The sequence below is a fragment of the Cervus elaphus genome, chromosome 14 (assembly GCF_910594005.1).
Source record: "Cervus elaphus chromosome 14, mCerEla1.1, whole genome shotgun sequence".
Classification (NCBI taxonomy): domain Eukaryota; kingdom Metazoa; phylum Chordata; class Mammalia; order Artiodactyla; family Cervidae; genus Cervus; species Cervus elaphus.
This window is the reverse complement of record NC_057828.1, coordinates 52,411,039-52,423,432: the sequence shown is the minus strand read 5'-3', so window position 1 is coordinate 52,423,432 and position 12,394 is coordinate 52,411,039. Positions and strand designations below refer to the sequence as shown.

The 12,394-nt window shown below is 62.5% G+C and overlaps 1 protein-coding gene across 1 annotated transcript in view; it reads left to right on the top strand.

The window, feature by feature from the left end:
- SKI (SKI proto-oncogene) overlaps window positions 1-7,342 on the top strand; it is a 56,660-nt gene extending 49,318 nt beyond the window's left edge. Inside the window, exons 4-9 of the mRNA XM_043922910.1 lie at window positions 2,683-2,802; window positions 2,881-2,996; window positions 3,393-3,655; window positions 3,766-4,067; window positions 4,639-4,869; window positions 5,323-7,342. Coding sequence (XP_043778845.1) covers window positions 2,683-2,802; window positions 2,881-2,996; window positions 3,393-3,655; window positions 3,766-4,067; window positions 4,639-4,869; window positions 5,323-5,511 — 1,221 coding nt within the window. The 3' untranslated portion in view covers window positions 5,512-7,342. The remainder of the gene's footprint in view (window positions 1-2,682; window positions 2,803-2,880; window positions 2,997-3,392; window positions 3,656-3,765; window positions 4,068-4,638; window positions 4,870-5,322) is intronic.
- The last annotated feature ends 5,052 nt before the right edge of the window (window positions 7,343-12,394 follow it).

Sequence of the window (12,394 nt, the reverse complement as noted above, 5' to 3'; positions counted from 1 at the left end):
CAAGTGGCCACCCTCCTGCCAGGCAGCCACCTGGGTGGTCTCCGGATGTGCCGACCCGCTGCGCCGTACTCCGGCGGCGTCTCCCTCCACCCTGCCTCGTGTCCATGTGCAGACTGAGAGTCTGACCTTCCTCCTGGAGCCCGGGGCTGTTCAGGCCTGGTCCTGCCTCGTGCTGAGCTTCTCTCACTCCGGCCCATCCAGGTTGGCGCTGGGTGGCTGTGGGCCCGGCTGGGCCCCAGCTCTGCCTTTTGGTCAGAGAGAGCCTCTCCTCTGCACTGCCCAGTCACCCCAGAGCCAGGGGCCTGGGGGATGGGCCAGTCAGCGCTCCTGTGTGCAGAGCTCACACTGGGTGCTCTGGCCGTAGTCTGGTGCCGTGGGCCAGTGTCAGGAATGTTCTCCTCTTCCTTCCTCCCCCATGTACGCTTTCTCTTTCTGTTTAAGGTGGACAGGGTGGGGCCTAGGAAATGGAGTGTGGAGCCGGGGCTCACAGTGCAGAAGCCAGGGAGGAAAACCCGAGACAGCTTCGTCCTCAGTGGCCCGAAGCCCTCCTCTCCCCTAGGAGCCCCCTGCCTGCAGAGAGGACCCCGGGTTTGCCTGGCTGAGCTGGCCTGCATGACCTTTGGGGCTCAGTCACTGAGTACAGCCTTTGTGAGCACGAGGGGGGCTGCCAGGAGCCACCCCTGCTCTGCCTGTTGCCCCCTGGGCTGATCTCCAGGGTGGCCATGGCCTCAGCAGCCATGTGCACCCTGCTCTACCCATATGCAGCGGGCTCCACGGTTTGGGGCCTCTGACCTGGGAGGACAGGAAGGTCATGGGGGTGACGTCACCCCCAGTTGTACCCCAGATCTTGCACATGTATGCAGGTCCATGGGTGATGCACAGGCTCCACAGTGATAGACAGGCGTGGCCTCTGAGCAGTCCCGGGTGGGGGCTCCCTGTGGCACCAGGGGGTTTCTCCTGGAACCCACATCTCCGCGCTGTCCCCGCAGGCTTCTCTGTAAGGCAGGACGTGTATCTTGGAGTGTGGGGAAGCTGCCTCAGGCTCCCAATGCCCCTGCTGCTCGAGTGCGTCCTGGATTTCCAGGGTCCAGCAGGGTCAGGAGCTAGAGGCCACAGTCTCGCCCCCCACAGAGGTGGCCATGCGGCTATCACCACACACATGGCTGTGTCTCCAACCTTCTGCCATCTCCGTGGCCCATCCTTCCTGGGCTTTGAAGAGGGGTCACTCCCTCAGGCCCTGGTGGCCATGCCTCCTCCTCTGCTGCTTCCTCATTCCCATAACCAGCCAGCTGGACTTTGTGGAGAGCACACTGGGCTTTCCTTGGACGGAGTCCCTGAGGTTGCTCGGCTCCTGCATCCCGGGTGGACCAGGGCTCAGGCAGGTTGGGGGGGGCAGGAGGCTCCAGCCTTTCTACCCAGCAGGAAGCCGCCTCCGCCGTGTGGTGGGGCTTGCTGGCCGCGTGGGGGTGGACTGCGGCCCGGGTCGTCTGACACCTCCCACGAGGGCTCCCTGAGGTTTCTCGGAATCGGAGGAGCCGGCAGGGCGCTGTGGCTTCTCTCCCGTGAGAACTCGGCTCAGACAGGAAGCCCCACCCTTGCGGGCGGCGCCCGGTCCAGCGCTATGCACCAAGCTTGGGAGGCCCCCAGGCATCACCCAACTCCTTTCCCCTCCACACCCCCACCAAGAGTACCAAGTGTGTTCAGGTCTGAGTTGTCTGTCCATGCCGTCTGAAGGACCCTCGACCAGTCTCCTAGGGGCTGGGGGGGCAGGCTGAGGGGGCAGCCACCCTGTGCTGGGACCAAGGCCAGAGCATGCTGCCCAGCCCCACGGGTCTGGGCCCGAGGGTTGCGCGTTTCCTGGAGTGGACTTAGGGAGCCTCGGTGGTGGGGTTGGGAGTGGCCCCTGCACACACCCAGAAGTGTGGGCTTTGTTGCCCTGGCAGCCTTGCACCCAGTTGGCTCCGTCCCTTGAGTTTTGTTGTGATGACCCTGCTGAGCATGGCAGCTGACCGACCACTTCCTCCCCCACAGACCTGGAAGCGCCGGCCCCTCAGGGCCAGTTCTGGGGTTTGGTATTCTCTCCAGGTGCTCCCTGGGGCCAGCAGGCAGGGGGCAGTTTGACACCAGCCGTGGAGGCCACTCTGGCTACAGTAACTAGCAGACACGAGGCTGTGTCCCAAGCTTCCTTCCCCGACCCGAGACTTTGGGGACGTCCAGGGGCTTTCTCAGCGGGCTGAGTGCACTCAGTTCATGTTGGGGCTGTTTCCTTCCAGCAGGGACGGGGCATGGCCCGAGCTTTCTGCTCACCCGTCATGCAGCTGGCCCAGCCCCACAAGTAGTTTCTAAAATTAGTACCATGTGGTGAAATCCAGGGCTCTGGGGGCGCTACGTGTGACGCCCCTGGTAAGCTCTGGGCAGCTCCAAGAAGGCCCTGTGCTCAGCCCGCGAGCCTGCCCGCCGCTGCCCCTTCCAGACCTGTCAGCCCGAGTTGGGGGGGAAGCGGCAGGGGTCCCTTCTGAACTGACGTGCTGTGGGTCCTTGGCCTCTGCCAGCTATCAGGCCTGCGTGGGGCCAGGTGCACCATGCAGTGTGTGCTTGAGGGGTCTGCGTGTCCCTGGGCATGCCTCGTATGTGGCTGCATCCTACCCAGCGTGTCAGCGGGAATTTCTGTGTCGCTCACAGGTCTCTGATCCCCCGGCCTCTGTAAGAAAAGCAGATGACGCCCCCTCCCAGCACCCCACGTCCTCCGAGAAGGACAAGCAGCCCGGCTGGCTGCGGACCCTGGCCGGCTCCTCCAGCAAGGTGTGGCTCGCGGCCCTGGCAGGCAGGGCGGGGGCGGGGTGGCCTGGGGCTCCCCTCTGACAGCCCCTGTTCCCACAGAGCCTGGGCTGTGTCCACCCTCGCCAGCGCCTATCCGCCTTCCGACCCTGGTCCCCTGCGGTTTCTGCGAGTGACAAAGAGCTCTCCCCGCACCTCCCGGCCCTGATTCGAGACAGGTGAGTGCCCACCCGCCATGACCACCAGCCGTGACCCACGGGGCTTGCGGACCAGCCAGAGAAGCAGATTCCTGCTTTTATCGTCCCTGAGTTTGGTGGGCAGGCGGTCTGGGGGCCTCGTGTCAGGCCCCAGCTGTCTGGGCGAGGCAGTCGCAGAAGTGCTGGTCCTTTGGGGGTATGGGGGAGGGTGTCTAGATTTTCTGTGCTCTAAAGTTGGCGGCACACAATGCTGGTGTGGCCTGTCCCACGTGTGGCGGCTGGGGGCCATGTGCCAGCTGCCCCCGGCTGAAGTGTCCGCTCCCTCACACTGTCTGCGGGAGCAGGGCCTGCGATGAGGGGGGCGTGCAGGGGCCGGGGCAGCTGCCAAGGACCCCAGTGCCTGCTCTGTCCCCACAGCTTCTACTCCTATAAGAGCTTTGAGACGGGCGTGGCCCCCAACGTGGCCCTGGCCCCGCCAGCCCAGCACAAGGCAGTGAGCAGCCCGCCCTGCGCCACAGTCGTCTCCCGGGCCCCCGAGCCCCTCCCCGCCTGCATCCAGCCCCGGAAGCGGAAGCTGCCTGCGGACACCCCTGGAGCCCCGGAGACGCCAGCACCTGGGCCCGCCCCCGAGGAGGACAAGGACTCGGAGGCCGAGGTGGAGGTGGAGAGCCGAGAGGAGTGTGAGTGCCCACGCCCCTCTGCCCTCGGGGGCGGTCGGTCCTCCCGGGAGGGGCCCGTCCCGGGAGAGGACGCTCTGCTAACTTGCATCTCCGTCTGTCTGTCTCTGCAGTCACCTCCTCCCTGTCCTCGCTGTCCTCTCCATCCTTTACCTCATCCAGCTCTGCCAAGGACCTGAGCTCCCCGGGCCTGCTCGCCCCGCCCGTGGCCCCCTCTGCCCCTGATGCCGCGGCCCCTGCCGATGCCCCGAGCAGCGGGCTGGAGGCGGAGCTTGAGCACCTGCGGCAGGCCCTGGAGGGCGGCCTGGACACCAAGGAAGCCAAAGAGAAGTTCCTGCACGAGGTGGTGAAGATGCGTGTGAAGCAGGAGGAGAAGCTGAGCGCCGCCCTGCAGGCCAAGCGCAGTCTGCACCAGGTGAGCGGCTGCACACCCGTCCCCACACCGGGCCCCAGGCCACTCCCCTGGGGCACATTCTTGCTTTCCAAAAGGCTCCTGCTGGCCTTCTCTGCCCACCTGACTTGATTGATGATGAGTCCTCAGCACTCGGGAGGGTGGGGCTGTCACCCAGGGCTCTGTGGCCTGGGCCCCCTGGTCTCTCTGCTCTCACACCTCAGCCAACGTCTGGCATGTAGGCTTGCTCAGCACAGCCCTGCCAGCCCCAGAGCCCGCTTGCAACCACTTGCTCGCTCAGCACCCCTGCGTCTCCCTGGTTCTGGTTGGAGGTGTGATTTCCCACATGCATATTCATGAGCATGTTTGTGGGGGCGGGGCTGAGTCCCCAGAACGGCCACCTCCTCTCCATCTGGCTGGCCATGGGGCCTCTGGGGCCCTCAGATGGTGCGGTGCCTGGGTGAGCCCCTCCCTGGCTCTTGAGGATACCCCTGGGGGCTGTGGGCAGTGCTCGGAGGGGACAGGGACCTATGGGGCAGGCGGGTGCTGGGGAGGCCTGGCGTGGGGGCACCCCTGAGCTGGCCCCTCACTCCAGGAGCTGGAGTTCCTGCGCGTGGCCAAGAAGGAGAAGCTGCGGGAGGCCACAGAGGCCAAGCGCAGCCTGCGGAAGGAGATCGAGCGGCTCCGCGCGGAGAACGAGAAGAAGATGAAGGAGGCCAACGAGGCGCGGCTGCGCCTGAAGCGGGAGCTGGAGCAGGCACGGCAAGCCCGCGTGTGTGACAAGGGCTGCGAGGCTGGCCGCCTGCGGGCCAAGTACTCGGCCCAGGTGCGCAGGGAGCCGCGGGAGGCAGAGGCTACGGGTGCGCCCTTGGCATAGCGGGGTCCCTCCTCTCCTCGCCGGGCCATCTGGGTGTGGGGAGCTGCTGGGCTTTGGGCCCGTCCTCCATGGGGTGGTGGTGTGGCCCCAGGCTTTCCTCTCCTGTCCTGGAGGAGGGCTGAGCTCATCCTCACATGCCCATGAAGGCATGTGGCCATTTCCCATTGGCCATCCTGCCATCTGGGGGCCGGGGCTGGGCAGCAGGCTCCCAGGGGTGGGGGGTGGGTGTCGTCCGCTGTCTCAGGGTCTTTGAGACTGTGCTGGTCCTCCTACCGAGCTCACCAGCCTAGGTCCAGTGGGTGGCATGGGAGGCGAGCCTGTGATGGCCTGAGGGTCAGCCCGGGGCCAGGGCAGCGTCAGGGTGGGTGAGGAGCAGCTGGCTAATGCAGGCGTCCCTTTCAGATCGAGGACCTGCAGGTGAAGCTGCAGCATGCAGAGGCTGATCGTGAGCAGCTGCGGGCTGACCTGCTGCGAGAGCGGGAGGCCCGGGAGCACCTGGAGAAGGTGGTGAAGGGGCTGCAGGAGCAGCTGTGGCCGCGGCCCTGCTCCGAGGCTGCAGGTGGCGAGAGCACGGCTGAGCTGGAGCCCTAGTGGAACCCACTGTCTGCTACGTGGGGCGGATGCCGCAGGGCGGGCGGGCGGCGGGGTTGGGGCTCCGTGCCAGCGGGGCGCCCCCCTCCAGTCCTTATAGCACAACGTCTTACTGTGCCTAGAACCAAGCAAGTGTTTGGAACCACATACTTTTGGAATCCACTGCAAAATTTTCTACTGGCCAAGTTCAAACGTGCAAGCCGGTTCCCAACTGCCCCGGAGACGAGGCCAGCTCGGTGGCTGTGGCTGGCCCTCCGCTTGCCGGAACGTTCTAACATTTACACTTTTGTTATAAGCTATTTAAAACCAATAAGGAGACTTGATATTCAGAAAAATCAACACGTTTTTTAATGACTAACTTTTAAAAGCCCCACCCTCACGTGATGCCCCCCGAGGACCCACATGGGAGCCGGGGTGGCCCCCGTCCTGCCCCTCGAAGCCATCGCAGCTCGTCTGCACCCGCGGCCGCGTGACCACACGAAGGGTTTTTCTCCAGAGTCTATTTTTTCAGCGACAAGGACCCGTCTCCCGCACTGTCAGGGGAGGACCTGGGGAGTGCCGCGCACGCGAGCTGGAACACTGCCGCCTTACCCGCCTACCGCCCCCCGCCGCCCGCAGGGGCGTCCGCAGGGGCGTCCTCAGGGGTGCTCGGGCAGGCGGTGGGGGCGGGTCCGCACTGGCCGGGCATGTGCCCTCCTCCACGCGCCCCTCCGTCCGGCTGGCAGCCCGCAGGGGCGTCTGCAGGGGTGCTTGGGGGAGCGGCGGAGGCGGGTCTGCGCTGGCCAGGCACGCGCCCTCCTCGTGCCCCTCCATCTGGCCCGGCGGCGCGCCTTCTGTTTGGGCCGAGGCTGCAGCATTGCAACAAACACAGCATTATTTCAGTTTTTCTTTTTCCTTTTGTTCGTTCGTTCATTTAAACGTATACTTAGAACTGCACTTTGTCAAAAACCTTCCCCTTCTCTTTTTATTCCCCAGTTAACTGAGGTTTTTACTTTCAGATACTGCAAACCGATTTCTAGAGCATCCACATCCTAAGTGCTCGAGTGTCTAGAAACCCCTCTGGTGCTTGGTTGAACAAGGGAATCACACGAAAATGAAAACGCAAAAACTGAACTTCGGGGGGTGGTTCTGTGCCTTCCAGCGTCTTGTACAGCAAACCCTGACTCGTCTTCTTCCCCCAGAATACGTCTCCAGTAGCTGTTGGATCTGCCATGATCACAATGAGTTACCTGCATTTATTCCAAATAATCGCGTTTACTCTCAACTGTATGCGAATTGTATAAGGTTTTTTATGCCCAAGCTTGAAAAATGATTTCCTAGTAGACCAGGTGGCTCCCTGACCTAAATCATGGTATTTATTTACGTGGAGAGACCTGACCAGAACTCTCTGCTCATGTCCGTCCCAGCACCACGCAGCTGTGGCCATGGGAGGTGGTGCCATGGCCGCCGAGTAGAGCAGAGTTCGGGTGACCACGTCGGTGGTGGGGTTCTGCCCTTGGTTTGCTGGGTGGGGGCTGGGTGCTGCCAGCCCCCCTTCTAAAGTGCAATGCAAAAGGGACACCGTGTATATGCAGCGTGCGTTTGGTTGTTTTTCTTTTTTCTTTTTTTAAAATTTTTTTGCTTCTGTTTTTCTTTGCAGTTATTAAATCTGTATGCATGGACTTTTAAACCTCTGCCATACATATATCCACCGATGGGCATTATTACCGTGTCGTGTAGAGGGTCGGTTGTGTCACGCAACACTCAGAATGCTGTGTTTACCCTTGTTTTTCCAGAGTTGTGTTTTCCAGTCATTTCTTCAAGGGAAACTAAATGATTTAGTTGGAGCAAAGCTTTGAGTGTGTCAGTGTGCTTCTGTGCAGCTGTGCTCTGTCGCCGTCTGAACCTGCAGTGAGGTTGCAGGGCCCCCGGGACCCGCCACCTGAGGCCGCTGGGTTTGCTCCATTCACTTTCTGAGTTTTTAGACTCCAGAGGGAGACACATTTTTCCAAGTTGCGCATGGGGGCAATGTGTCTCCTCACCTCCCTTCCGCTCACCTGCACATCTGACCATCGGCTCGGTCTGCCCCACCACCATCCAGCTTGGTCCCTGATATCGGGAAGAGCTGAGGTACAGCCGTGGGGTCAGGCAGCCTCATCCTCCCCACCCCAGGCCCACTGTGAGGGTCCCATGACCTGCCAGAGCCAGTGGCAGCCGTGGGCGAGGTCGGCGTGGGGCTCTCTGTCCTCGTCCCTGTCCTTGGGGGCAGGGTCCCCGGGCTCCCGCCTTGCAGCTGCAGTTGCATTTCTTTCAGAAGAGGCATCTCTCCGTAGGCTGTTGACTCTCCCCGTGTGTAATACCCATTACCAGAATGACCGTGTATTCATTCAGTTTAATCACTCATTATTTCTATGCTGAAAGAAGATTTTTAACGAAGGGAAAAAACAACAGCAATAACATTCATATCTATGGAGCAGCTAACTCACTCACATAGTGTCCTGCTTTTCGTACAGAACTCGCCAGTGTACAAAGCGACCGTGTAAATACTCTCTCCTCTTATACACTCGTGTATCATACGTGTACATGGTGGGTCCTCCCCCGGGACTCTCTCCTTACCGGTAGCTGTCCTATTTTCTGGGTTATTTCTAACAGAGGAAGAACACGCCCACCGGCTCACCCGGCTTCCTGGGCAACCCCACCTGTCCTTCATGCCTGCTCAGCGGGCTTGGGGGGCTGTCTTGTTCTTGCTTTAAGTCAGGAGTCACAAACGACACTTTTTTTTTTTTCAATTAAGGAAAAAAACCACAGCTCCACCCTGGTGCCCGCCAGGAGCGTCCGCATCGCCGTCCCCTTCTCTCCTTTGCTGCTGCTAATGACAATATGACGACTTACTCTACTATTCGAAAACTATTTTTATGTAATTAATGTATGCTTTCTTGTTTATAAATGCCTGATTTAAAAAGAAAAAAGAAAGAGCTTGGCATATTTCTCTATTTCTCTGTGTACCCGTCAGTCCTTCGACGCCCCCCTCCCCCAAACAGATGACATGGCACGATCAAGGTCAAGGTTGGCCCTGCCCCTCCCTGGGCACCACCCAGGCCTGAGCCCAGGAAGAGTAAGGGGGTGCCTCTCTTCCCATCAGACCCTGGGGTCTTTCAGTTTCCACCAACTCCGGGTTGACAAGTGGCGGGTCCTGGCTGGGGCCCTCTGTCCCTCCCTCTTGGTCATGCTAAACTGTGTCTCCTCCTTGTCCTGTGGGCATCCACTGGGGACGCCTCATCTGCCTGCTACAGTCCCCTGCAGAGCTGTCTCATGTCTTAATGGGGAGGGAGCTGGCGGCCTCAGAACTGCAGACCCCAATGTGCTGCCCTAAAAGATAAGCGGAGCCCCTCCCCCTACCTGTGTCTCTCTGGGGGTTTCTCCAGACCCCCTGCCCCTTGATGCTGGACCTCACCTCACTAGGCTGCCTTTCACCACCCAGGCCCAGCCTCCCAGCCCAGATCCCAGGGCCTCACAGGTCACCTGGAGGAACAGACCTCAGCCTGGGAGACCTCCTGGGTCCCTACCTCCCCCCCCCCATCCTTAGTAAGCCCCCCAGAGCTGGGCCCAGGGGTGTTCCCCTGGAGCCCCTGGGGGGAAGCAGGATGGGCTTTGGTGTGGACAAGGAAGCAGATTCCACCCCACCCAGGGGTGGGACTCCACCCAGGCCAGGCAGGGGGCAGCGGGGCCCAGGGTCGCCGGGCGTCACCTTGGGTCTGAAAGGTCAGGCTGGGGACAGGTCAGGGGAAGGGAAGCAGGGGCCCCGAGGTGTGGGTGACAGACCAACCCCACTCATGGGGCATGACCAGGGCCCCCACACCTTCTGCCCCCTAGACACAGGTGTCACCTGGGTCTGACTCCCACTGAGCTGAGGGTCCCGGTAGGGCTGGACCTTTGGGCACTGCCCTGCATGAGGTGAGGTGAGCACGGCCCCTGGGCACTCCTGGCCCCATGTGCCCAGGGTGGGAGGGTAGGGGAGAAAGGTCGGCGACTAGACACTGCATGTCCCCGTTACTTGGTTGGGCAGCCCTTCTGTCCTCCTGACCACTGCCTTATGCCCGGACATCCAGGGCACCACCCAGTACTGTCTTCTCAGGTCTCCTGAGTGGACAGCCGTCCACTGTGGCCTGTAGAGGGTATCGGGGGCGCCCCTGCAAGTGTGGATGCAAGTCAAGAGCAGCTGAAGCCTTGTTCACTTGTGATGCCAAATACACACACCTTCCTCAAGACCTGCACGAAGCCCAGCAGAGTGGGCAGTGTGATGGGGAGGCAACTGTCCATGTCCAGACCCCCCCATCCCTGCAGGGCCCCATCCCCACCACTCATCCCCATCCGGATACCACGTGCTCCGCAGCCTAAGCTTGTCCCCAGAGATGGGTGCAAGGGCCTTTCCTCATCTGTGCCCAGCACCTGGGGCCTCCTGGCTCCACCGGGGGGGCCTCCTTGTTCCACCTGGCTCACCGCTCTGACGGTCCATGTCTCACCTGAGGTCTTGACCACAGGGAGGTGCGGGTGGGGAGGAGGTGTCCCCAAGGGAGGCTGGGGAGCCTGCTGGAGGGCCGTGTGTGTGTGTGTGTGTGTGTGCACGCGCGTGCGTGTGTGTGCATGGGCACACGTGTGCAGTCAGGGTCTTCACAGACAGCGCGCTGCTTAGCCTGTCGCGGGGGCCTCGGAGCTGGGCCAAGCACAGTCCCTGGGACTCCAGGCTCATCACCTTCTCTGGCCTTCATCTCTGGATGTGACCTTTCACCTCTGAATGTGACCTGTCAGCACTAAAGGGCCCTGGGCACCCCAGCCCAGAGAAGACAGAGTGGGGGCTGTCTGACCTCAAAACCCCCTTCCTGAGCCCTCGCTGAAGGGGTCAGAGAGCCTCAGGGAGAGAAGGGCCCCTCCTTGGGGATTCCTGGCAGCCCCCCACCCCCACTTCTGGTCCCCAGGCTCGGGACTGCCACACCAGCCAGGGCCTCTGTAGGGACCCCCTGGTCCCGTCCCCTAGACTGGCCTGTGCCCCCTGCCCACATTGGTGCCAGTTCCCAGGCCCCTCCCCTGAGGCTTAGCATGAAGTGAGCCTGGGGCAGGGGTGCTCCTGGGAACCTACTCAGCTCCCCAGCTTCTGTCCCTGCCCTGTGGCCCCCACCCCCAGCTTTCACTTCTGCTCAGTCACAGAAAGCACGGGGCCCCACCCCAGCCCCCTGGGCTCTCAGCTGTGCCTGCCTGTCTCTGTCCTGGGGTCCCCACCCCTCCCCTAGGCTGCCAGCCCCAGAGCCTCAGTTTGGCCCCCCCGCCCCCACCCAGCGTCCTGTGGTCAAGGGGGCTGACCGCAGGCCGAGAGCTGGGCCCTTGTCTGGGGAGGCGGGTGCCAGGCGCGCCGTGTGGAAAGAGGAAGCCGCTTGCCCTTTACAGGAACAGCTGGCACAGCCTGTCCTCCCTCCTCTGACCCCTGGCCCTCAGTGTGGCCCCCAGTTCCACCCCACCCATACCCCCAGCACAGCCCAACTCTGGCCAGCAGCCCCCACCCTGGCCCACCTGGCCCCAGACCCCAGCCTGCTCTTAACCCCCACTACCCGCTCCCTCGTCTCTGGTAGTCTTGTCCCAGGGTCACTCCTTGTTGGCCAGGGAGAGAACGGCTGGAACATGCCACGAGAAGGTCCTGGTCAAATCAGGCTGCTTCACGACGTCCCAAGGCCTCTCCCCACACCATGCTCACCAGGGAGGGGGTGACCCACTGCAGGGAAGTGGAATCCCATAGGAAAAAAGCCGGGCTGGTCTGCACCTCTGGCCTGGCCCCCAGGCCAGTCTGTGCCCTCAGGAAACGGTGTGGCCGTCAGCGGGATGTGAAACCAGGGCATGGAGGGAATCCTGTGTCCTCCCCACAGAAACCCCTGTGCTCAGGGGACAGCAACCCTGCACCCTCCTGTGTCTGTCCTGCCTGCTGACGGGCGACCCTGGGAAGGGTGGGGGCAGAACTCTGGGGACCTCGGTGCCTGCTGGCCCCTGCCCCCAAGGGTTGAAGATGTCGGCCCTGCAGGCAGCCCCCCACATGGGGCCATCTGTGCCCAGGCCTGTGCCAGGGCTGGGGCCGCTGGGCGGGACTCCCAGCCCTGGAGCAGGTGGCCCCGTGGCAGGGGGTGGGCAGGCAGGTGGACCTGGCTTGTTGGAGCATCCTGTGCCAGTCAGGTGTCCGGCTGGGCTGGGGTCGGGTCTTCCTGCTCTGTGCCCGGCCTGGCAGGCGCCCTGCTGGCAGGAAGCTTGGCCCAGGCTCTCGCACGGGTCACTCCTGCTGCCATGGAGGCCTGTTCCGGAACCCTCAAGGGATAAGGCACCTTGTGCCGGAAGGACTTTGAGGTCACCCTCTCTGTAAGGCCCGGTTGCACATGTGTGTCCAGGGCCACTTGGGTTCAGCAGAGAGGGCAAGCAGGTACCTGGCTGAGCCCTCATCATGGTGCAGCTTTGCAGCCCTAGGGAGGCGGGTGGTGTCAGGTCCCCCCACCCCTCTCCGGGCACCCAGGCAGGCTGTGGGTGTGGCCGTGGGGCCCACACCCTGGCAGCTGAGTGTCGGGGTGCCTGCCCTCCCCCTCCTTGTCCCCACTTCTGCCCCTCAGGTTCCCTCCCCCCATTCTGCTCTCTCACACCAAGTCAGAAGGTGCCAGGTGCCCTGCCAGCTGGAGATCAAGTGTGCACAGACTCGGGGCAGGGCCCACCCCACAAGCCCTCCTAGGCTCCACCTTCTGTCACCCTGAGGCCCCCAGGTCCACAGCGAGGGCTGGGGTGGGGGCCTGCCTGAAAGCCTCCAAAACCAAACCTCCCTGTTCTGGCCAGGAGGGTGGGGGCAGGCAGCTGCTGACCCTGGCTGGACCTTGAGCAT